Below are 27,166 nucleotides of genomic sequence, written 5' to 3'. Positions count from 1 at the left end.
CAAAGCAATTCATTGCACTTCAGTCAATGGCCCTCGAGGGTCTTTTGAGCTCTTTGTGATTTACTCTGCAAAGTGGAAACTATGATGAGTTGAAAAACCAAGCACATGGTTACTCCTGACCCATATACGCCGCCACTGAAAGTCGCTCTTGCAGAAATATGGAGAAATACAAAATATCTTCTTGGACTAAAACCACAACTGTCATACAGGGAGAAAAGGAGACAATTGGAAACTAGCCTTTATTCCACCCTAACACGCCACTTTTACAAAACAAACAACTTTACAGGAGATCCTAGGACCGTCACTTATTTCTACATGACTTCATTTAGATCTTGTCTCCTCAAAGCTCTGGGCTCGAGCCGCACATGGACACACCACAGAGTCTTCTTGCTCTACGTGCCCTTTTCAAGAACCATAAATACTTCGGCTGCTAGGACTGTTCTCCATAAGAAAAGGATGCTGAGCTGCAGAACAAATCATCCCTCAAACAGGCTTACACAAGATTAGCAATGTTGACATGCCCCAACAATCACTGGAGACCATGTTTCCAGACAGACTCTGGCCCCCTGAAATGTCACGCTCGTGTTGCAAACACATACCATACGCTGTGAGAAGACATCGTCGTTTTCTAGTGGCCTTGTACAAGATGTGGTATTGCAAGCAGTCCCTAGTTCTTCTGAAAAAATATATTTTCCATTATGCTCCAAATATTTAATAGCTGTTATATAAAATGGCTGTTATATATAATAACACAATTGCTTTTATATATAATTGCTTAAAATACTCAAACCAGGTTCATTTCTAAGTATAATGCTTGGTAAGAACTAACATGCAATGTAAAGTATTTAAAAAGAATCCAAACAATCAGACACAACTGTTACTGAGAAAAACCACCTAAGCTTCTCATACGTTTTATACTGCAAATAGAAATATCTTTCCATTTTAAGAACATGTCAAATGTACTTTGAGACAGAAGTAAAATTAGCACACAGGAAGTGATGTTATTAATGTAGCTTCTTTTCAAAGCTGCCTGCACACAGCTGCTGATGGAAGTTCTCAGATCTTGCTCAATAGCTAAATTGGGTTTATTTTCACACATATTCCGCTGAGTTTTGCACACTACACTAAATTTTATTGAAGGTAAAATGCTGCAGAATGTGAGTTTGTAAAATGAATGATGCAACTAGGCTATAAAAATTAGAAGGTAAAAAGCATTTCCAAAGCAACCACTTAGATAATACGTAAAATGAGGTGGTAACACGCAGGAACCACAATGCACATGGGAGTAACACCAAATCACAAGGAGAAAATGGTGCAAAATAGTGTAGGTTTCACAGTGTACAGAGATAGAGAGCACTGATTAATATATGCCTGGTTTTCATGTAAATACTAGTTGAATATGGAATTTTAAACCGATCTGATCTGTATGACACCACATCTAAAAAAAGCTTTCTACTACTGAAGTTATGCAAACACTACTGCACTAAATGCACAACCATTCAAACCAAAAAATTAAAAAAACTAAAACAAGTTAATGGTTTCTAAGAATGAACTGACACAACGTAGGCCTAAAGCATAGTGGTCACTGGGAGAAACTGCCTCAAAGTGACCTTTGACCCCCAAGTCCAAGGAATTTGAACCCACATACATTTAGCATGATTAGATTGTTACTCATTCATGACAATATCAATAGAAATATGGTGCCTGAAAGTGTCTGGATTGATATACTATATAATATGATTACCTATAAATGTAACATTTCATAAAGCCACACTAAATATACAGTACTCGTATATTATCAAATGAATTAATATCATAGTGACAGGAAATAAGTGTTTAAATTGAGGCTTATTCTATAACAACGGGTAGTAAACTATATTTCATATATTTACAGGCAGCGCATTAGCAGTTGTCTAGATAGTCAGCTCACTAGCCATCATGTACACACGCTGGAAAACACCCACACTCCTCAGCTGACGTGTAGGTGCCCCTGTAAGAGCACCAGTGACCCCCCAAAACATTCAGGAGTCGGGGGAGGAACTCGGAATGAAATTGTCCGCATAATGTTAGATCAGAGACTGTGTTAAGGATAAAGAAAACAAAAGGCCACCTACAGTGATTGGAGCCGCTCCAGTGCGGGGTCCTGAAGCCGCGGGCCGCTCCCGACACGAGGCCCTTCTCCGGGATCAGACAGCCGCGGTTCTGGTGGTAGTAATCCATGCTTAAAAACTGGTTCGGACTAGGGGTCAGACCAACAACGTCCACACTCTCGTACATCGTGAACTAAAAGCAAATAACCTCCAAAAGTAAATGCTTCCTTCTAGTCGCAGCAAAAAAAGACTCGAAATGCTATATACAACGGGAAAAATTAAAAACCCTACTCAAAACAATAAAACGGGAGCAAGTAGTGCGATTTCACACTTGATGAGAGACGCTGATCTTTTCGGTGTGTTTATATAAATCAGTTCAGCAGAAGCTCGTGCTGTCCACGGGGAATGAACTACATTCTTCAGATGTTAAAATCCTGCGCCAGTTGTTGCAACACAGCGTGCTGTTGAAACTGTGTCTCTATAAGAGACCCAGAGATCGATGTGAAACTGCTACATGAGTAACTGTGTGCAGCAGAGTCCCGCGCTCAGTCCGTGGAAAACCTCCGAGAACTGTTAGCGCCGACTATCTTCAAAAGCACCCAAACGATCGTCTTCTAAATGCTATTCGTCAACAGGCCGACGCATATTTACTGTAAACACGCAGTCGTTTGCATCGACGAGAGAGGGAGAGTGTTTGGTGTTGTGAATAATCCCGCTGGAGGCTGCCGATCAGACGCGGGACGAACTTGCTCCAGCGTTTCCAGACGCGAGCTCAAAGTAATGCCTTTTGCATCCTGTGTCGAACCCTTCGCATGCTTGTGGGGAATTTCTCCCTGAAAAACAAAAGCGCTCCTCGACAGGGTAACTCTGGTCTTCACGCACTTCCCAGGCTGTCCCACACAGCTATTCTTGACGAGTGTCAGCAGCTGCGCACAAACCCCGCCCCCGTCCACCCCCACTCTGACTGCGCCGCTCTCCGATTGGCTGCTGATAAACCTAATCTCGGTTTTATCAATACGTGCAATCTATCAACGAGGATCTGTCGCCATAACAAGCTTAAGTATAAAGTTTGTACGTACACATGTTTACATGTATCTGACTGCCGTTTTCTTTACAAAAAAAAAAAAAAAAAAAAAAAACTATGTTAAAAAGCAAGACACTGGACCAGAGTTATCAGGACATTAGGACAGTTGGATTAGAAAGTTTTGAAAGAAACATTTTATAAGTATTTTAGTTTTAAAGTTTTATATAGCACAAGCTTTATTACTGTTTCATATTGAGACAAAATGTTCAACTTGTTATGGACAACTAATATAAACTTGTGTATAACATTTGCAAGAACTGAAATATTATGTATCCTTTAATGTTTATGTTTACTATTTTTGCAATGTGTTGGTGTTGTTATGTTTGCTATATATCTGTATACATATACATACAGTCAAACCAGTAAATATTATGAAGGTTTTGTATATGTATACATATACATACAGTCAAACCAAAAAATATTCAGACACCAGATATTTTTTTTAATTTTTTTTACTAGTGGGTTTGCTTGGTAATTGGTTGACCTAAATTTGTATTATCTAATTGTGTACTTAAATTTAACAGCTGACAGCTATTCAACCATATTTATTACTTACCTTTCTATCAAAGTTATCTGACAATATCAAGAGGATTTTTTTTCTGACACAGTTTAACTCTGAGTTCTTGTCATATTTTATTACCATTTTCTAAACTATAGCAAATAAACTGTGTTAATGTGGGAAATGTTGGTGCCTGAATACATTTTTGTTTGACTGTACACACACACACACACGCTATGTAATGTTTGTATTAATACTTATATTTTGTTTTCTCTACTTGAAGTGGGTGTCTGATCAAACATGACTTTTTTTATCTTTATTATTTTTTTTACCAGCCTATTACAATTCTAATCAGTTAAAATGTAGCACTATAAATGCCAGAACATGTACTTAATAATAATAACAATAGGTCTATCTACACATACAGATCATCTCTTCCAGTGACCACCATGCTGTCTCTGTAAAGAGCAGACACTCAAGTGACCCAACACTGCTTTATCAATACAAAGTGAGGTAAACAACACATTGCAACACTATCTAGTTTCCCACCACAAAATCCATAGACGCTGTCTGGAGAGTAGTGTTCATAACAAGGCAATGAACACTCGGGCTGCAGCTCTACAGCATCCGTCAGCTCAACGCACCAAGGTTGCTGCCATCCGCTGATGGCTCCATCCATCAGTGAAACGACGTATTAGCCTCCCCTTATTTTCCGGCTTCAGCCCTCACATTTTTGTCCTTGACATGTAAGAGGTACTGTATTGATTTTTCACCATCTAAAATATTAGCCTGCGCACAAAAGGCCACTCATTCAATAAATACACGTTTATTAATGGACAGTCCTTTTAATCCAACCAGACCCATATAAATCTGGCTATAAAATGGTAAGGGAGGAGGGAAATGGCTGGCTCTAAATAATACTGCTTTACATTTGTGCCAGTTTAAATGTTTCATGAAAGACATAACACAGACCAAACGTCTGTAATACTATATAAACAGTAAACACAGTTAAGGTGTGGTCACATTTAGCATTGTTCAGCAATTTTTCGCAGGTTAAATCCAGTCATTTCAGCCGAGGCAAAAGCTTTCCCCTGCAGATTTCACATCGGGTTCAACTGGTCATGCACATTTTCTGTGTGGTCTGTGCTTCATACATTGCTACACTATTGACAATGGACCATTTTTTGTCTGCAAAATGTCTCTAATTTGATCATGACTTCACACAAAATAAGCGCAAATTTGACTCAAAATCTTTCATTTTAGAAACTTGATTGCACAGCATCGATACTGTTTTTAATTGACAATTGCTTCGAACACAATTGTGTGGTGTATTAGAAGAGAAAAACAACAACAGACTGGCATAAGCAGCTACATATGTCATTGATGGAGGCAAATGACCTGAGATTCTCAATACCTTGAGACTGCAGGAGTGGAGAGGCGCAGTATATCGGGGGAGGAGGGGGTTGTATGGCGGCTGTTAGGAATTCAAAGCCTTTATGGGGCTTTAGGAGGAAATGCATGAGCAAACCTGCTGGTAACTTGAAAGTGTGAGGCTATTTATTACCCTCAATCCACCTCCCCCACTTCACTTCCTCTACATACACATAAAGAAAGCTTCTTTATTTTCTATCAAGCTCAACTTCTTATCAATGCTGCACGATATATGTTGTTAGGAGCGAATGCAAATGTTCTTGTGAGCAGATATTATGCAATGTCAACACTGTTAGATTGGGTTTGCGAGGTGTTAGCATACTGCAGGTTTAAATGCTTATCATTATTCTGTCAGTCACATGACCCAGTTTGTCCCAGAATGCCCGGCCCTGATGAACAGATGTGTGTTTGCATTCACCCACAGTGCCTTTAATCTGTCTGATAGGGAGGGGCCATCATTCAATACTGTTACAATGAGCGCCTGTGCTGACTCATTATACAGTAGCACAGTATGGATGTGCCTCATGCTATTAACACCGACAAAGGTCAAGAGAAAGATACCATTCGACATTCTCAGCGGTGACAGCTTTTGAACTCCAGCTATATAAAAAATGCATATGACAAAGTGAACCATTTTCCCATAAAATGCAATCACATAGGCAGTACGTTTAATCTGAGTGACATAACCTTGATCGCTATCTCCGGACATGCACGCTATTAACTCTTCTGTGAACCTCGCTCAAGCAATTTCCTGAAAGCGAGTGACATAAAAAGAGGGTTATTTCTTATATAGTCATTAATAATCAAACGTCATGGACTTTTGTAAATTATGGTACAATATAAATGCATTTAAAAGGTTTGTGCTGTTACTATATGCCATCTGATGCTTACTGCTGTGGTAAACATATGGTGGAGATTAGCTACCGTGAACCACTCTGCCAGATGTGTAATGTTAGCGGGTGAAGGCTATTTACTAGTCTGCAGGGCCACTGATGATCCTGATTGCTTGAGGAGTCCCTTCTCATAACTCTTGGCTCAAGGTCAAGGATTAAGTGATGAGAATAGATCCAGCATCTTACCATCCTTATGGTGAGTTGTTTGTTTGTTTGAATGTGGGTTTGTATACTTCTGAATGTGAGACATTTACATTATCATTACAGATTTATAATTGTATAGTCATCACCACAGATTTTTAAATGCACTCCCATAATTGTAAACATCTTTTTTTGTAAGAATTTAGAAAGGTAGTTCACCCCAAATAAGAATTCATTAGTTTGAGTTACTTCTGTGGAACACAAAAGAAAATATTTTGGAAAATGTCTGCATATACAATTAGAGTCAAGTATGGAAGCCCATTTCTGCCAAATAAGAAACACAAATCATTCCTTGGTAAATCATAATTATCACAAAAATTCATATTTGTGACATAAGGGGTCAAAATCATTCGAAGTAATAACTATGAGACAGGTAGCATTATGAGATATATTAAGCTTTTTTTATGAAATAAAGTCAAAATATTGACGTTTAATTGACATAAAATTATTAGATAAAAAGTTATAAGATATGAATGATAAGAAATGATAAGATACTAAGCCGTAATTATGAGAATAAGGTTAAAATAATGACAAAAGTCATAATCATGACATGAAAAGCCAAACATTTTAATGTCATAATTTAATTGTTGTATAATAATTATAAGTTTTTATCTCATAATTTAATAATTATGATTTAGCAATGCATTTTTTCTTATGTGGCAGAAATAGGCTTCCATACAAAAGTCTAAAGTGTCTAATATTGTTTTGGGTCCCAGTAGCTTTGATTATATGGAAAAAAAACAAAAAACAATTGAAATAAATAGTCATTTCTGGGTGAACTATCCCTTTAATGCATCTCTAATTTGTTATAGTCAGCAAATTTGATCTCACCTAATTCTGATTTGCAATTTGAACAATTTCTTTTAAGATGAAGGTGCAGCATGAGTGGTCAAGTCCACTTCACCTGTGCCCCAGGCTATGCATCATAACACTCTATTGACCTTCTGACCCCTACTGACCCAAACAACAGATGAACAGCTCAATGACACATATGACTGTTTGAATAAGATCAGCAGAGTATGATCAAGGCATATATGTGTGTTATTTGTCTGAACATCATGTTTGTGTCCAATGAAATGTTTTTATACATTTTTTAGTCCTGTGCTACTGCTATGGTATGATTATTGTTATCATCTAACACATAATACTATATAGTTTCCTGATCAACCCCACAATTAACAGCTCTTAACATATTATCATTGGTCTTTTGTGGTGTATATTGACCTATATCAGTGGTTCCCAACCTGGGGTCCGCGCCCCCCTAGGGTCGTATGTATGAAAGATGAGGCTTTTATTATTTTCACACATCCTCACAGAAACAGGTACAGTTTTGTTAATGAAAATAAATGTACATCTGCAACCCAACTCAAGCTACTGTCAAATATGCATTTCTAAAACTTGTAATATTATTAGTATAACGTGTGTATTTTTAATGAGTGTAATTTTATTTGTGTAACCTTATTTATGTTTCTGTATATATATATATATATATATATATATATATATATGTTTGTGGGGTGGGGGGGGGGGGTGACCTATATGATAAATTCTTGCTCTTTGCACCAGTAATGGCCCAGGCGCAGATCGAGCCCAATAGGGAAATGTGCCGAGCTGGTTCAAATGTTAATGGTCCATCTGAAATCCCCTGCTTAGCTAGCAGGTTGAGGAACAAAAGCCCCATAGAGGTGCAGCTTGCGGGGTCTGGACATGACAAATGTGGCCGGGACCGGGACAGCGGTTGCTGTGGAGCTCTGGGGAGGGAAAAGTGGGGGTAGTGGAATGATCTACCAAACCCAAGCCTCATTGAGGGCGTCGCATCGGGGGCAGCAGGGGTCACCCCATCATCATCACCATTTCAAAGAGCCTAAGAGCGAGGTGGAGCCGAGTACAGGGTGGGGGAGGTCCGCTGACCCCGACCGGTGTCTCCACACTACTCCATCTTCTGCGGATGGAAACGGCATGAAAGGAAGCCCCATCATCTCTACTCCCGGCACGACAGAGAGATATTGAGAGGATGAGAGACAGATAGGGGCTGCTCTCTAAACAGGCCCATTACCTTGACACCCCCTAGAGGAAAGACCCTCACCCCCGACACTCTCTCTCTTGATTTCTCATTCTGTCTCTCTTTCACGTGGAGGCAAACACACAAAGGACCCAACGGGACTGCGCTGTGATGGTGGGCCTCGGGCAGGAAGAATCTGGTATGTTACACAGATGGGCGGCCAAAACAAAAGCCAGCAATTTCTCCGTTTAGAGGAGTTCTGAGTCATCAAACGCACCTTGGCAGACCACAGCCAGCCAGCCTTCCAGGCCACCAGCTCTCTATCTTATCAAAGCAGACCCACTCCCCATGGAGGACCCCATATCACCACACATAAGAACATCAAGCAGCCTTTGTGATAATCCTCGGTCTTTACTGCCAGTGGCTTAAGCCTAAGCCCCATGCATATCAAAAAGCTCTGAATGTGCTGGCCAAACCCCCGCTTTGCATATAGATACTGAGCCTATTGACATATCGATTCTCCTGGCCAAGGACCCATGAAAGCAGCCGACGCAAATCCCCCCTTTAATCAGCGAAAGCCCCCTAAAATGGTCTGAAGCAGGAACAAGAGCTGGTCGCTCTGCTACAGTACCCTCACAATGGCCTGGCAAATGCGCCATTATGACCTGTTTGACCCTCCTCTCCAAGTGCACTGGCCACTTTGAGAGGGTAATTAACCCATCTTTCTCCCTCCCCTTGATACAATTACAATAGAGGCACAGCATTCCTCAAGCGCTCTCATGCACTTGCGCCGGGGAAGGGGGCAGACGGGGGCCATGGACGGGACGGGATGTTCAGGACTCACGGAGCACTGAGAGGCTGAGTGCTTCAGAACAAACACAGAGAGTAAAGGTTTAGTCCTTGAGAAGTAAATGAAGAGGCAAATGTTAATGAGCCGTTTGGTTATCATATTCTCGTACAGAATGATATGATGTACGCTCTAAAATGTCAGCACTGACTGCTGTCCGCAACCCATTTTATTTCTGTAATGTGAAGTATTTCAAAGAGGACAAGCAACTAGATTGTGAAAAGTGGTGTTACATACCGGAATGAAGGCAGAACGAATGAGAGTTTGCTAAAACAATGCCTGAATAGCTGAATAGCTATACATAAGGTGCTAATAACTTAAGGTACAATAATAAATACATTATTATCATTATTTGAAGATGATCAAATTTGTGGGTGCTTGTCAAAGCATGTGTTTCTCAGTTTGTCAAATGCTACACTGCAGCTATAATATGAGCATCTCAGTGTATTTCTACATCTGTAGTACATGCAGTCCACACTGTATCTGATAGTGTGATATTAAGAGATCTCTCGCTCCATCCATTTCTAGTGTGCTTCTTGAATGCAGAATGAGCACCTCCTATAATCCACTCCTCTGAGTGAAATGCAAAGGGGGAAAAAGAGAAGGGAGATGAAAGAGGGCTGGGTAGTTACGATGGATTACAGGCTCAGCGAGGCGGTGGGGGAGGCCTGTGCACTGATAATATTTAACCAGGCCCGGGTGGACCATCTGGAACCACCCACCACCCCCCACCCCCATCAACAGTCCAGCTCTCACATCTGGGTCTTCCTCTGATGGAGTAACTCGCATTTGCCTTTAAATGAATAATGCTGTTTTTTACATGATTCTGAAAGAAGTTCAACACTCAACTCCCATGACCTCATGAAAAACAATTCTAAAATGATTACACACACTGTAGATCACTTAATTAGGTCAACCATCTGAAGTGCTCACACACAAGGCTCAAAAATGTTTTATGCAGATGTCACATTCCTGAAAATTTCTAAAACAATCTTCAATTACTTTCAGGACATGATCTATTTTGAGTCCCTTGCTTCTTCCTCAATGTGAGGCCTGCAGTTTATACTATTAGTTAAGTTGGGATTCCCCCTAATTCTCCAGAGCAGCTGCAAACCCGTGTGGGGGTTGGGTGGGGGAGGGAGGGGGTACATGAACAGGAACAAACACTCTGACCCACGGCGCAATTGGCCAGCCATTCTGGTCCCCACTCCAAGAGCCACTGCACTTCCCGTCTCCAAACTCCAGTCTAAGAAAACAAGCATGCTGTCACTCTAGAAGCCCTTCCACATATTTCAGCAGACCACATTTCTTTTGGATGATACTATGACAATGAGCTACAGGATATTTCTTCAGTATAATTACAGCTAATTTTTGACGTCGCATGCGATTCGATAGTCTGCATCTAATCAAGAGTTACAGTTTATTTTCAGTGCCTTTTAAACTGAAGTCTGTCTCTAATACTGCTAAAAAAAAATAGAGGACATGATCAATAAAACAGATTTGCCCTTTAATCCCCATGCAAATGCAAACACATGCAATACACTTCTACAAAAGATTTCTCTTGTTCAAGAATATGTGCTGACACCTTGAGAAACAAAACAAGTGCAAAACCAGTCAATGTCTGTTAATCCAACATTAACATATGACATAGTTCTAACAATGGAAAATGTGGTAGAAAGATTAAAGTTTGGAAAATAGAAAGGTTTTAAACCTTAAAGGAACAGTTCACAGTTTCATTCAGTCATGATTTACTGACTCTCATGTTATTCCAAGTCCATATGATTTCCATAGAGGACAACGGGACTTTAAAAAAAAAAAATCTACATATTGAAAGTGAATGGGAACTGGGTCTGTCAAGCTTAAAAGGTAAAAAAGCACCATAAAAGTACCATAAGAGTACTGTGTTCCATATGACTCATACATTACATTCAAGGTCTTCTGAAATCATGCAATAGCTTTATGTGAGGAACAGACACAAATTTAAGTTATTTAATGACTGCAAATGATACATCAACACCATTTTGGCAGTAGTTCTCATGTGCATTGTAACCACATGTTGACATTAAACAGAGCATCAGAAGGTGTCATATTTTATTTGCGAGCTATATATAAGGGAAAAAAGGCAATAAATCCTTTTTTGTCGGCAGACCCAGTCCTTATTCACTTTCACCGTATGGAAAAAGGTGACCAGGATTCTTCAAAACATCACCTTTTTTTGTTCCACAAAAACTAAAAAGTAAAAAGACCACAGCATTCTTCTTCTTCCTGTTTTGTTTGGGTTCAAGTAGCAGTTTGGTTCTCTACATTAGCTTCCTGAACACGGATCAGCAGCAAGAAGAGAGGTCAATTGTTTTCATATTTTAGCCTCTTAAGATAATATGGTTGTACAATAGCATCACTGTTTAGGATCTGTGAATGAGTACAAGACTTCCTAATCAAATTCATTCAAAGTCCAGGAAATATTTAGCATGATGATAAGAGCACAGAAAAAATGGTTTCTGCTCATTGCACATTTGAATTCTCAACTAATTATAAATGGAAGAAAGCACACAAACAAAACCACAACATTCTCCACTGTCTAGACCCTCCATGCCAGAAGAAAAAACACTCCTGTAAATGTCAATATACTGTTTTTACTTTGTCTTCAAGTAGGACACTGAGACTGAAAAGGGCTGAGCTCAGCAAATTCAGAGTTTTTCCCCCCTCTTCCTTAGAGTTTTTAAGGTTCAGATATCTCTCAACTTGAAGGAAACTTCAGACTTCAGACTACGGTATCTGCTCAGCAAAAAACAATAAGTACCAGAAAGTTTTCTACACATTGGGATGCTTTTGAAAAAGAAATAAAAGTCCCCGGAAAACTTAATAACGAAATTACAAGTCAAAACTATTAGCTGGCACAATCGTGACCAAATCAGCTGGCCATGGTTCAATATGCTGTCAACAATGGTATTGATGTGACACAGTGTAATACAAAACCTCTAAAGAAGTGCTTGAAAACATGCCATCCATTACATACTTATCAGTGTGACTGTCCCTGTTTGATTATGTGATTTAATCTAGGATTCCAGTACATTCTATGATTTAGCAATAGGAACTAATTATTAGCTTGTGCTCTGTAAAACTCTAAAGATTTACAGACCTCTACTGAGAACATTTCTCTATTGACCCATCTTTAGATATAGACTACAGTAAAAACGTTTGGAGTCGGTAAGCATAAGTCTCACCAATGCCGCATTTATTTGATGAAAAATACAGTATATGCAGTAATATTGTGAAATATTATTACAGTTTAAATCACTGTTTTCTATTTTAATATATTTTAAATTCCTGTAATGGCAAAGCTGAATTCTCAGCAGCCATTACTCCAGTCTTCATTGTAACATGATCCTTTTAATTAATGCATGTTGTGTTTGGTTGTTATGAGTTTTGATTTATTTGAAAAGTCTACATAAACTTCATGCATACACTATATAATTTCACCCCAAAGTACATGTAAATTAGTCATTTTGTACAATTTTTTTTCAGCAGTTCCTAACTGTCAGTCTTCATTGGAAAAGAAAGAAAGAAAGAAAGAAAAAAAAAGAACAGCCGTTGTCAGCTGCCACAGGGCAGAGTACAAAATCAAAGCAGATATGCTAATAGCAACTCTTGGACACAATTAGCGAAAAGGAACTCGCTCCATGTGCCACGGATGATTAGCAAATTAACTTTTCCTTTTGATGTAGACGAAAGAGGCGGCTTATTCCTCCCTCCTTCCTGCCAGGCTCCTCAATCGGTTCTTTCCAGTACATTCCAGTGAGCTGCTGGACTGGCGTGATTGATACGGACATGGTGGCAAATAGGTTTGGCAACAGGTTTACCAGCAGTTTATTATATGAAATTGTTCCTAAATCAAGGCATCACATTTCCATTTTTACCAAATCAATATGTAATAGGCATTCATTCCATATTCAAAATAGACATTTTCTGAACATACAAGCAGAAATCAGCAGTGGATTTAATGCGACAATCTTCTGTTTGAGGAGTTCACAGCTTATTGCTGTCAACCGCTGGCAAATCTGTATCTGACACCGCGCCAATGACTTCCAGTTCACGCAGAGACACAAGTTATATTTGCTCTCGCAGAAATGTCACCATTAACTCCTCAATATCCACAGAGACTAAAAATACTGACAAACAAATGTGAAGACGCCCCTGGCTTAAAACTGTCAGAAATATTTATAAAGCAAATCATTATGTTACATATTCAAGAGAGAAATAAGCTTGGCAAAAGCAAATTCACAAAATGTAGGAAGTTAGAGCAAGATGTTTTTGTCAGCACAAGTTCTCCTGAAGCTAATATTCACTTTTTTGCTCAATAAAAGGCTTTTAGACACAGAAGTTATAACTTCGCTTTTTTCACTGGTCAACAAACAGTTTAGAGGCTGTTAGTTAGCTTGCTAGCTTTAGCCTGCACATGTGTAAAAGTGTTACTAAACAGTCCTGTGAATTAAAGACTTTCATGTGGACGGTTTAATGGGTATAGTTAGTATGGGTACCATCATAAGTGCCTCACATTACTTGTGTGTGTGTGTGTGTGTTTGTGTGTGTGTGTAAACTGTAATTCTTTTACAGTAGCACACGCATTCAGGACTAATCTGTCATTAGGAGGACACTGCTGGTTCCTGTCATTGAGTCATGCCTTCACTAAATGAGGTCAGACTGATGTGTTGTTTTAATCAACCCAGCTTGCCTCCATTAATTATTCAGCACCTTAGTGGATAGGGAGCCCTATGGCCAGGGAAGAGGGATGAGGAGAGACTGAGACATGGCTACCATATTAGAGGAAATACAAACAGATATCGAGCAGGTAAAGTAGGCAATGAAACTGTGTGTTAAATAGGCATATGTGGCATAAACAAAAAAATATCAACCCTAATATCAGCAGAAATGAAGCACAGAAAATGGAAAACTAATGGTAAAAATATTACAACAAAACCTCAGAGGTATTGAGAGCTGTCCCATTAACAACACCCACGATGCACCTCACACTTGGTCGGCCCATCACATCGTCCAAGCCGCAGTAAAATGTCAGCAGCCGTGGAGTGTAAAAGTGTGAATGAGAGGTGTGAGGGAGGACGGCATTTGGGTCACAGGCTTTCACACCAGGCACTCACACACTCACACACAACAAAGAAACTCAGAGAACGCCATACGACAATACACAACAATAAGATTTCACAGCAAGAGAACAGATTACCCAGGGATGCACAATACCATCAGTGACCATCAGCCGATATTAGCAGATTTTGTTAATTATCAGCAAGAGTCTTAACTTGTATTGAATAGAAGCAGATCACAGCTATTTTGTCCTCAGTTTAAGTAGTACTTGTTTTCTGTGATAAGTTTCAGACTGTCTTTCCTGCTGCAAAGTTTTGATTCCTGGATTCACTTAAAACATGTAGCCTAATATTCTGCAAAAATATAATATAATATAATAATAATTGAATACTTTTATTCAGTGAGGACACATTACATAGATGAAAAGTGAATGTTAAGACATCTATAAAAGATTTACATCTCAAATAAATCAAAGAAGATTGATTGAAGGATCATGTGACACTGAAGACTGGAGTAATGGCTGCTGAATTAATTACATTTTAAAATATATTACATTAGAAAACTGTTGAATTACAATAATAATAATATTTCACCTGTTTTTACTGTATTTTTGATCACATTAATGCAGCCTTGATAAGCATAAGAGACTTTCAAATGTTTATTATATTATATTCTTGATTAAATCATTTTGGTTGGCCATAAAATTAAAATATATCACTCAAAGTTTTTTTATTTTTAATTTTTTATCTCTGTACATTATTAATTTGCAACTAAATCATGATAGTGCTACAAAAATAATATGATTTTCTATGTGTGAGGGAATGTGATTGATGCCTCTATTGCAGCTTAGTGGTGTTTAAAACCGAATTAAACATATTCATGCACACTCACTAAACGAAACAAAGTACTCCCACTCGGACACAAATACACAAACACACAAGACGGCGCAAACACTGCAGCGATAGAGAGATCCCAAAATAGTCCATGCTTCAGCAAAAAATAAAGCACAGCATAGAAAGGTGTCATGCTGCTTTCCACCTCCCCTTTCTGTTCCCTTCTTTCCTCTCTTCACTTTCTCTGTAAGTACACATATCTCAGGATGGGGTCTGGAGATTTATGAGCTATAGTGAGACGAGGGCCAGAAAGCCCTCCCCGGCTCTGGATCGGCTTTGCCGCCTCCCTCACGTCTTTTATTTCCATCCCTCCCTCTCTGGTTGCAGCGCTTTCTGCTCACATTACCCTCTGTTGAGTGATAAACATTGTCTGTGGGCTGTAAATTCAGTCTGAGCCTGACAGGCCTCCAATAAACCAGTCTATTCTCTCACTGCGAGGAGGCTTTGGTCTGGAGGCCCACAGGAAGGGAATGCAGACACACACTCACACTCTCACATACACACAAATATAAAGATAAACAACTTAAGAGGGACAAGATACATGTGGCGTACATCATGCACATCAAAGGCACAAATAAGGAACAAACACAGGAGACATATTCATATATACACTCGCACAAAGAAACAACGATCAAGCGTCTGATTAAAAAAGACTAGCTGAATATAACCAATGATCAAGCATTCAGAAAGCCTCAATATACAATTAATGTTTACTAATCATACACGCAGTGATTTCAGTTGTAAAAAAAGTGATTAAAAGACACCAAATAAAAGCTAATTTCTTAAATGTGTCTTTATTTCTTTTTCATTGAACATAATGGCATTGCTGTTCTGCTTCAGCTCATTTTTATATCACCTAATACCACAGTACACCCACTTATGGTGCTTTACTCCAGGCATCTGGCTAACACTACAATGAGCGGTTAGATTACAATTTGGCAAGCAAATTTATCCAGTAAAGGCGAGACCACCTGCTGCACAGTTAACAAGTGAAACTTCAAGTACCAGGCAGTAGCAAGTATACAGTATTTGGAGGATAAATTCACTGTTTATATGTGCAATTATGTGCACTATTATATGTTCCAAATTTTGGTTGTATGAAGGATTATTTTCCACATCCTTGATATCTTACAAGTTTTTATTGGCTTTTGTTCACTGGAATAGTAATATACAGAAATATCCAACCCGATCTCACAGGAAAACATAATGATTTTACAATGTTTGAAGCTGTAAGAAAATGTCGAAATGAGATTGTACAAGTTCATGAATTAGCCACTACTTCACCAAAATGTTAATGAGTTATGAATAGCCATGAGACCGTGTTGCTGTTATTTAGCCATTTCATACAGGCAGTTCATTCTTGTGTCTATCAACAGCATTTTTAATTAGATTCAGTTTTCACTCACCCATACACACACACCCCCACACACTTTTTTTTTTGGTTAGTACTGACTAAATATTGTGTAAAATAGTGTTCTTTGATTTAAATTCTCATTTGCTATCATGAAACTGTATTATCTGCATTTTATAAGCTAATGGCTGTCTTCTCTAGATATCAGCATTGGTATCGGTCACAAAAAAAAAAAAACACAACACTGGTGCACCATTAGAATGAACCATGACACAGCATTTGACAAGTTCTTTTCTTACAATGTTCTAAAAGATCTAATAAGTTGCCAAAGTTCTTATAACACCATGATGACTGAAATCAAACACTGTAGCTTCAAAAGCTCGCAGACTCTCAGAGGTCCAGCAACAGCACAAGCTCGGTGACGATTTACAGATGCACCCATAAACATCCAGCCAATAATGGAATAGCTTCTTCTCATCTACTGATGGCAGCTGACAATTACAAACACAGGCAATAAATCCGGGTGGTCACAGGTGTGCACCAAACACACACAGGATCGCTCTGGCCTCTATGCGTCTCACTAATTGCATGTTTTAAGCAGAGCTGTCTGCTGTGTCCATTTCCTTGATTGAAAGGGTGTTTATTGGCCACTCTCCACTGAAGTGCCCAGCACAGTCAGCCTTATGTGTGCTTGTGTAATATATGTAAAATACGAAGCTTTAAAATGTTTCAGAACACTACACTTTGCAATACAATCATTAAGTAATAAATTATATAATTTTTTTTCAAAACAGATCAATAGCATATGATCATTCAAAAATGTGCTTAGCGTTTTCATAGTATTATATATAGTATACACACATATTATGTGTGTGTGTGTGTGTGTGTGTGTGTGTGTGTGTGTGTGTGTGTGTGTTTTTTCACACACACACACACACACACACACACAAAATACATAAATATTTTTACACAGAAATATTGAAGAATAAGATTAAAATAAGAAATATTAAATAAAATTATTAAACTTATTGTATTATTAATTGTATTTATTTATTCTTATTATTATTAATATAAATAAATAAAAAAACGAAATAAAATATAGTTAAATTCATTATCAATTACAATGAGTTTTTCATTCTCACCTTGTAACAGGGACTACTATAATCAAACCTGCTGTATCAGTGCATCTGTTGCAACAGAAATCCTGCCTGCTACATACCAGCATTTCCTTTGTTGTGTGTGTATGTGTGTGTGTGAGAGGTATGGAATGTAGAGCGGGTGGAGGCTGTCACAGCTGGATTGGGAACATCTGTCAATGCAGACTCAAAAATAACCTCTCAAACACATACAAGTGTACGCTTCTGTGACTGTACCGTACACTACTGCCAGCTCTGTTAAAAGAGAAAACAAGAAGTGAAAGAGGGACAAGAAGCATGAAAATGACACCTGGTTGTAATTTCTTCGGTTTGATGAATCAGGTCAACAGCAAACATAATGTGCGTAACAGTTTACAGTTTCATTTTGGAGTCAAATAAATTGAGAAAACCTGAAAACTGTCAATTGAAAACACTTGTATTTGTATGAATGAGTCTTTTCTACAATAACTTACAGGAATGCTGTGGCCTATACGGGCCAGAATTACATGTGGAGGCTTCAGGCAGCTTAACGCAAATGTTGGGGCGTTTAATTACAGTGATCCTCTTCAATATGTGTGTTTATGTAACATAAAGGGTCATTAAAAAGCTATCAAACACTTACTAAAGTGCTAGTGGCAGTAGTGGTTGTTTTGGCCACAGTTGTGAGGACAAATGCTGATTATGTCACAGTCCCACAAACTCTCTTTTGTGGCACATGCAGTTGATACAAGCTTGAATTCACTTCCTCGCCTGTCAATGGCGGCTACTGAAAACCTTTAATAGTCCATAAAAGTTTTCTGTGAAGAAGTCAGAGTAAACAAGCGCAGGAAATCAACACGTGCTAAATCATTCTATAAATACACCCTCAAACAGGCCTATTAAATCGCTTTAGGAGTTAACGGCAGCAGGCGTCCCTCCAGGGGCCCTGATTTACGGGACATTGTGTGCATGTCTGTACGTTTGTGGCTGTTTGTATGTATAAATACTATGTGTATGGCAGACTTGCTCCCTTCTTTCTGCACTAAAAACTTCCCACATTCTGACACACATTTTTGGTTCATCAATAAAATGAGTCCTTCACAGCTTAGCAATGGCCTTGTGAAGTTATCTATGGCTGAAAATGGGGAAATCATATAAAAATGTCAACCCTCAAACAGTTTATGACTAAAACCAACACAGATTTTAAACTGTAAATAAATTGTGTAATCCCTCAATTTAAGAGAGCCCACAGGACAATGTGTTAGAGACAAGAAACTGATAAATAAGATTTGGGGCCCTATCATACACCCGGAGCAATGCAGCGCCAGGCGCGCCGCAAGTGTTTTTGCTAGTTTCAGCCCGACGCAATTGTTATTTTCATGTCGTTCACCACGTTGTTTAAATAGCAAATGCATTTGCGCCCATTTGTGCGCTCATGGGCGTGCTGGGTTGAAGAGGTGTTTTCAGGCGCATTGTGGCAACTGAAATAGACCGCGCCATTGACCAACAAAAACCTGGTCTAAAGTCTGGTGCAATATATATATATTTTTTTGTTATTTAAAGAGAGAGCGTTAGTAATATGCGCCTATAGGAGGGTGCTCAACGTGCATACACTTTGCTTATTATTACACACACAAGCATTTTTAAAAATGAAAAATTAAAGGATTAAAATGTAAAAGATTATTATTGTGTACATAGATATAAAAATGCCTACATGTAATAATGGATAGTCTTTGCATGTATCAGAATTACACGCACAAGATCTGTTCCCTCACTAGAGAAGTGTTCAGTTTTTCCTCTTGTAAATTCTGCCATTTAAAATGGTGAATCCACCATGGTGCGAGCGTAACTGGCTTTTAAAGGGAATGGGAAATGAGACTCTGATTGGTTTATGGCACGTTACACCCAAACCACACCCATTACTCATTAAGAGAATAGGGACAACCCTTTTAGACCATGTTTAGACAATGGTGCACAGAACCATTTTTCCTGCAAAAAAAAACTAGCAACAGCTCTAAATGCAATTGCACCGTGCGCTTTAGACCATGCGCTTAGATCTTTAGAATAGAGCCCTTTGCCTCTATAGAAGCATTCTTGCATACATGGAGCCCCATTAGGTTTTACCCCTTACCATTAGGTAAGTTTTGAAACATACAGTATAGACAGCAAGTATGTGTGCCATAAAAATGGAGACTCTATTTCAGTAGAGCTTGAAGCTAAACTAACAATCAGACTTTCAGGCATAACGCGGTGCATACAACATACAACATCTTTCTGGAATCAGTGAAATATTAGAACTAGGCCTAATAAGCACAAAACAAACACAAATAATTAAACCATTCATTTTAATTAGATTCAGTGTTATTATCGTTAACCAAAAATACATTTAGTTTGTTTGTTTAGTTTAAGCTAAATTATGAACAAATTACTAAAATTAAAATAAATAAAAGATAAATAAATATAAATAATAAATAAACTAATAAAAATGACAAACACATCACAAAAATTACTAATAATATAACAATTCAAAATATGAATAAATACTACAATATTAAATAGATAATACTAAAATAACACTGATTAGATGAATTACTAATAAAATATTTGTCATTAATCAATTATAAGTAATGCAATCTGGGACTGCTTTCTCCATAAGGGATACAACGCAGCCTCATGATTTGACCAAAACAAGTTAAATTAACATGCTGAATAATTAAGATTTTGGAACATTGTTTACATCTATGATGTCACAAAATGTTCCTTCCAAATGCAGCTCACTATGTTTTGGAACAAAGCTTATTGTTCTGCAGGCAAAACAAACCTACACTGAACTTACAAATTGAACAAGTCTTCAATAGTCTTTTTTTAGGTCTGAATGTGCACTGTTCATCTGCGCATGATATCCAAGATGGAAGATCTTTGTCAATTTTAATCACTTCTAAAACAATGTTCCTTTTCTAATGACATCACATAGGTCATGTGGGCTGGCCTGGCTCCATTCTGCTACAGAACACCCATTTTTCATGGTCAAATCAATTCCTAAATTACAAAATCAAGTTCGGTCCTACATTTTTTATTTATTTTTTAATTATTTATTTCTTTATTTTTTTGGCCCTGAATATCCTGTTGCACCATCAATCACATCACATCACATCATGGAAGTAAAATAGGTCAGGAGAAAACTACAAGACTGAATCAATGAACCTTTGTTTTGACTCAATGAAGATGTGGATCAAATACAAGCAAACAAAAGCCTTTTTATGAGTCAGAAGCCAAGCAACCTCAGCTGATACTCTAATTATGAGCATTTTCAGTTATATTAAAACAGTGGTCTGGATAAACAGAGTGTGATGACATTTTCTCTGTGCTTTTCACACTCCTATAGTATGCTACACTAATCAGGTTTGACCTACACACACACACACACCTTCCTCTCAGTGCCAAGTGTTCGTGCTTGCCCTCATTTCCAATGCAAGGACTTGTGAAGGTCGAGACTGTGAGCAAGGAATCAGAATAGGAGCAATACAAGCAGTTACTTTAACAGGCTTTTAGCGACTTGGGAGTGCCATCCTTTTAAAAGTGTCACCCTGAGACCTCTCCCAAAGGCACGATAAGAGCCTCCCGCTCTCAAGGGAATCGTAGTGTCTCTCCCCTCCTGTACTAAATCTCTCCATCCAGCTCCATCATGATGATCCTCAATGTTAAATGTATCTAGGACTGTATGTGATGGCTTTGTCGGAATGATCCTTTGCAGTGCATTCGAACATATCTCACTGATCATATGATGGCTGCAGTTAAAAGGTCAATTATGACGACTTCAACTATGACCACTTTTGGACACAGAAGAATTCATTTTTTGTAATTTTCTGCTCTGGCATAAATATTTGCACTACAGAATCATTTGCATCACATGATCTGCAACATTAAATGATGCAATAACTGTGTTGGATAACCTTCTGTATAGTGGAAACAACTGTGATAGAAATTACATTTGAAATATTTTGTGAAAAAAATATCACTTGTCCCTTGCTTTGCTAAAGCTAGTTTCCTAGCCAGCATTTTATACATCCTAAAAACAAATTAAATAATATGTTAACATTTTACAAAATTACAAAAAATTTATAATACATACACTACAATTCTAAAATTTGGGGCCAGTAAGATTTTTTTTTCGTAAGCTTAAAAAGACAGCATATAGTTTTGTTTTTTTTTAGATTTTTTTTTCGTAAGCTTAAAAAGACAGCATATTTAATTGAAAATATATATATATTGTAAAAACAATAATAACATGTATATGACTGTTATATATATATATATATATTATATATATACATTTGTAAATGTAATTTAACATGTATTTATGTGATGGCAAAGCTGAATTTTGATGGCAGCTGAAATTTTCAGCAGGGCAAAGCTGAATTTTCAGCAGCCTTTACTCCACTTTTTACAATCCTTCAGAAATCATTTTAATATGCCGACTTGCTACTCAATAAACATTTATTTTTATTAATATTGAAAGCAGGTGTACTGCGTAATATGTTTGTGGAAACTGTGATACAGTTTTCAGGATTCTCTGATGAACAAAAAATGTCAAATTGATCAACTTAATGCATCCTTGCTGAATTAATCTATTAATTTCTTATATACATATACTGCATATTAGTGACCCAAAACTTTGAACAGTCATGTAAATATTCTTATTTGAAAGTAATAAAGTAAATAAATAAACGAAATTTTATTTATAATGACCTTTCATATTTTAAGATTGAAATTCTGGGTCTAGGACAAGGGTAAGACAAATAAAAAATAATAATAATAAAACAAAGTTTTAATGTCTCCATCTTATAAACAAAAACAAACAAAAAATTTGATACTGAATATTGAAGAAACCAATACTGAAGAAACATCCAATTGCCAGCACACACACATAACACATACTGTACATAAGGCAGAAAAACACCCAATGTAAACAAACAGTTAAGTTCCTGATAGTCAGAAAGGCTGCTGTCATTTAGCCAGGAAGCACATGCAGCACACGAGTGAGAGAGAGAGAAAGAAAAGTAAGAAATTCAAGACCCAGGGTGATTTAACATGCCTGCAGGCTGCGTGGTCGCCACCCTGTCTGGTTGCCCCCTGCTGCACATTGTGTGGATACTGGGATCAGTTGATGAGCCAACATGAGATGCGCCGCACACGAGCAGCATATGGCTGTTGGTCTGAGTCAGTGACTCATCAGATGCTAATGCTGACCGGCCTGAGGATGCACTGCAATACACAGCTACTGTCTGAAGATGAACGCCACTGAAAATATGCCAAGACACATTCTCATCAGCTTCTAACACATTTTCACATTGAGTAGAAAGAGAACTGTGGTTGGCACTATGACACAAACCCAACATAAAGGAAACTGCATTCTTGTTAGTTCTCAGAACTTATGTGGTGGGCTGACGTGTAAAGACAACCATTTGCGGCTGATGTTAAATGGGTTTAAGGTAAATTGGCATGTTGGCAAGTTGGAGGAGTTTAGTCAGGGCTGTGGCCTTGCAGTTAGCAAGCATGCTTAGACATGATGCAGGGTCAAGGCCCATTTCTCAATACTGTTCCTTACTCTTTTCCCCTTCATATACTGTATTTTCTATATTCAATATTTCCAATGAAACATGACCGAAATAAAGAGGCCTACAGTATGTAATATTAGCTTCTTAGCTATGAAACAGTAGGGGTGCACGATAAATATCGGAGGATAATTAATGCGCATCTCGTCAGAAAGCCGGTTCTCTAATCAGCTGTAAATTCCATCAGGTGCTGATTTCACATAGAGCAGCTGTTACTACACACAGCCGTTGTTAACTGAAAAGCTGCGCAAATCCATGCTGATAATGAATGTGGATGTGGATTTGTTTTTGTTTTTTTATATAAATGAAAAATGTATTCAGCAAGGGTGCATTCAATAACAAATGCAGCATCAGTGGCCTATAAAAACCCAAAAAATCTTGCCAACCCTAACTTTTGAACAGTCTTCTGAAGCCACAGGAGTCCACAAATTAGCCATTAGCCTTATGTTCAAAATAAAATATGGTGCCTTCAGATGTGTCAGGCTTGAAGATATTATGTGTCATAAGTAAAAATGGTGCACCAGTCTGTTCCTGTTTTGGTCTGTTTCTCAAACAAAGCTATTTATTAAAGCTATGCTAATATTAGCACATGAGTTATATAGACTTACTTTTAGTGCTTTTATGGTGTTCTAGTCCTTTATGGACCTTGACAGACAAGATCACAATGACCTGTTATATGACAAAGCGTTTTTAAATAGCTTTCATTGGTGCTCCACTGAAGAAAGAAAAAAAAATCATACAGGTTTGACCTTAGGGCTAGTAAATGACTGAATTTTCATTTTTGGTTGAAATGATGCAGAATAGTTAGCCACCACTAATACATGAATTGGCAGAAATAAATAAACTTCAGCTAAATATCTGAATAATATCTACCCATGTTTATAAAACTACTGATTGGGTCAAACCGATGCCTGCAGATCGGATCCGGACTGTGAAATGAATGCGCAGACTGAGGAAGCGCAGGTGCAAGTAAACAACATCAGCAAATCAGACTGCTCAAAAAAATGACAGACACGAGCAAACTGTGACAGTGTGATTTTCATGAGATCGCTCCATTGCGCCGGGCATCTAGAGAAGGGCGGCAGTTACTATTCTCCCGGTTTCAAAACTACACACTCTGCCATTTCCTTATCCTGGCATTTGAAACACAGGTGCACTTGACAACATTTTTTACCAAAACATACTGTGAAACTATTTTTTTTTTTTATTACTCTTTTGCAATTAATATTTAAACAACTGAACCAGCATTTCTGACACAAGCACCATAGCCCAACATGTACAGTACTAACCACTACGCCACAGCACTGACCAATGTAGATTAACATAAAATGTTCGGTCTGCTTCATACTTCCATTTCACATTTGCAGGATAAGCAATTTATCAAAATTAATGCAAATTACCACTCAAAACAAATTATTACAATCCCTGCCATAAGCAACTGAAGTGTGATTAAACATCCTAACCTACCTATGTATGAACTAGTGACATGGTGGCCCTGGCTGGAAGTTTAGGAGACAAAAATATCACCCTGACAAGCCCGCAGGCTGAACGCCCAAACCAGGCACGCCCCAGATGCAGATCCATCATCCACACGGGCAGGAGACGAGGAGTAGAAACAGCAGGCTTGACAAACAATGGAGGTCTGCTCCTCATTGACAGGAGACAGGAATCCTGAAGACATCCTAAAGCTAAACGACACGGGCAGCCAGCGCCAGAGCTGACAGGCAGCATTTTCACACTTCCAGGAGCCTCAGAGAAACCAGGGACCCTCCTCACACACACAAGTGTGAGTGAACGACTGTAGCATGACATCCATCAAAATGCGTTCCAGACAGCTGCTGTAGGACAGGCAGCTCTTGTATCGGCAACGGACTGCAAACCAGCAGTCTGGTGAGCATCACAGAGCAGTGCCAGGTGTGGCGGGAGAAGCGGATTTCAGAATTTGGATACGTTCTGTCACAAGGTCATGTGGGAATATTCTGTATAATGAACATAATACTCATGCACAACATGATTTCCCCAATAAGACAAGTCCCTTGATCATCGATTTTCATTATTCTTTACAAAACGATTAATATTGACAATATACCTTTTGACAGAAACCCATAATCCAATTATCTTTTGCAATTTATGACTCATGATCAATATATATCTGATACTATAAATCTTTATCAAATAAAAAGAAAGATAAGAAAAGAAAATAAATAGATTGTACGTGAATTTAGGCATCAAGACATTACAAAACTTGAAAGATATATAATATTCAGTTTGTAATCTGCAATAGAAAATGTATGCTGTGTTCATTACAGGAAGGCCTTCTGGGCTGCTGGTTAGTCTTTGAAAAACTCTGGTTAAAAAAAAAGAGAGCTTAGTGAATTAAAAACTATGAATTAGAATGATTTATCCGGTTAATACAAAAGAGTTTGGGTGAGTGTTCTGAAACTGTCTACTTCAGCTTAACATTAATAAAGGTTGTTTTACTTTCATTTTTTTTAATTTTTTTTTTTGAGACACAAACCCAGTGAACTCAACGAACTAAGAAGTGAACTCTCTCACACACAGCTCTGGTATCATATATGAGTACAGCAACTCATATATCAGCTCTTAAAGGGACAGCGCTCTTCAGGAGATCTTTGCAATAATCTATCACTAGTAGTACTGTAGATAGATAAAATAGCCAGAAAGAAAGAAATATTTAACATTGGCTGATAAAATATCCCACACCAATAAATAACTAAAGCAAAAAAATAATAATAATAAAAAATGTGTACATATACATATATATATATATATATATATATATATATATATATATAACTGGTTAAAAAAGAAACATCCAGCATTGGCCAAAAAGTATCCACTTCCAAAAAATATCCCCTTGGCATTGATCCAGGATGTCCTACTTAGGGAAATCATATTAAGCTTACTTACAGTGCTGCAAGCTTTTAGTGATGATATAAACTAAGATATAAGTACAGACATGGGGTGCATTCAACGCTGAGAGGCACTCAACATTTTATGTTACTTTAGTCATGCATCTAAAACATGAAAATGATTCAACACAGCGCAGCCACACTAGAAGGCTAAAGGTCACATTGAGGGAAATGAAGCAGTATAAGAAAGACACTTGTGTCGCATTAGTTAACTCATGCTACTGCTGCTGTTGCTTACTAAAAGCCAATGAGACACAGCAGCAACAACATATCAAAATTTAATAAACCGAACCAAGGAGGGTCGCCTTCATTTCCCTACAGAACGGAGCACAGTTGGCGTGCTTTGAATATTTCTGTGCTTTTTCTTTCTGCAGGGACCCTGGAGGGAAGCAGGCATGGGCTGTTGGTAGCTGATGCTAACCACTTTGTGGCATTAAACTGCGTTCTATATTTAACTCAAGTGGCGCTAGGGGGGAGCTGGTGGCAGAACAGAAGTTTGAATCTGAGGAAATGGAGCTATTAAGGATTACGGCTATACTAAAAAACACAGCAGCCCGAATTTGTTAAAAGTTGTCTGAAGGACCCAGCAGACCACAGTGCCTGGCAGGTCTGATCAGGTTTACACTTCATTAGCCTGCACTAGCCCCGGCTGAGCTAACTGAGCACACAGTGTGAGAGAATAGAATAGATGTCTTATATTTGATGTGTGTAGGCCTAAGTTTTTGATTCTATTCTAATGAATAAAAATACCATAATATGTTTGCAGATATTTAAGAAACATGCTAAGTTAACATACTTGTTTATCTGAAAAACAATGCAACAGTCAGTTATTCTCCTTTGAAAATGTGTGTTACGGGCCGGAATGTTGGTATTTGTTTTGGTCTGTGTAACCCGCCCATTGACAGTTTACCCAATTGTATTTCAGCATCCCGGGTTGCCAGTTAGTGGAAAACACAGCATATTTCATTTAATTTATTGAATTTTGTTTTTGTTTCTGTTGGTGTGGTCGTTTTTGTTGGTTTCGTCAATTTTGAGGAGTGGGTGAAGTGTTGGAAAAAACCCCTCTCCAATATTTTGAATTTGGACTGGAATACCTAGATCAACCACTCGGT

General features: G+C 38.1%; 1 protein-coding gene across 4 annotated transcripts in view; it reads right to left on the bottom strand.

Moving 5' to 3' along the window:
- The window catches only part of rarab (retinoic acid receptor, alpha b), a 115,256-nt gene that overhangs the window by 31,123 nt on the left and 56,967 nt on the right, over positions 1-27,166 (bottom strand). Inside the window, exon 1 of one of the 4 annotated variants that reach the window (XM_019091729.2) lies at positions 2,115-3,006. The exons of the other annotated variants lie outside the window; for them this stretch is intronic. Coding sequence (XP_018947274.1) covers positions 2,115-2,277 — 163 coding nt within the window. The 5' untranslated portion in view covers positions 2,278-3,006. Of the gene's footprint in view, positions 1-2,114; positions 3,007-27,166 lie in introns of those variants that run through there. 4 annotated transcript variants of the gene reach the window in all.

This window comes from Cyprinus carpio, chromosome B3 (genome assembly GCF_018340385.1).
Source record: "Cyprinus carpio isolate SPL01 chromosome B3, ASM1834038v1, whole genome shotgun sequence".
Taxonomy (NCBI): domain Eukaryota; kingdom Metazoa; phylum Chordata; class Actinopteri; order Cypriniformes; family Cyprinidae; genus Cyprinus; species Cyprinus carpio.
The sequence above is the reverse complement of the archived record's forward strand: the minus strand, read 5'-3'. Positions and strand labels throughout refer to the sequence as shown.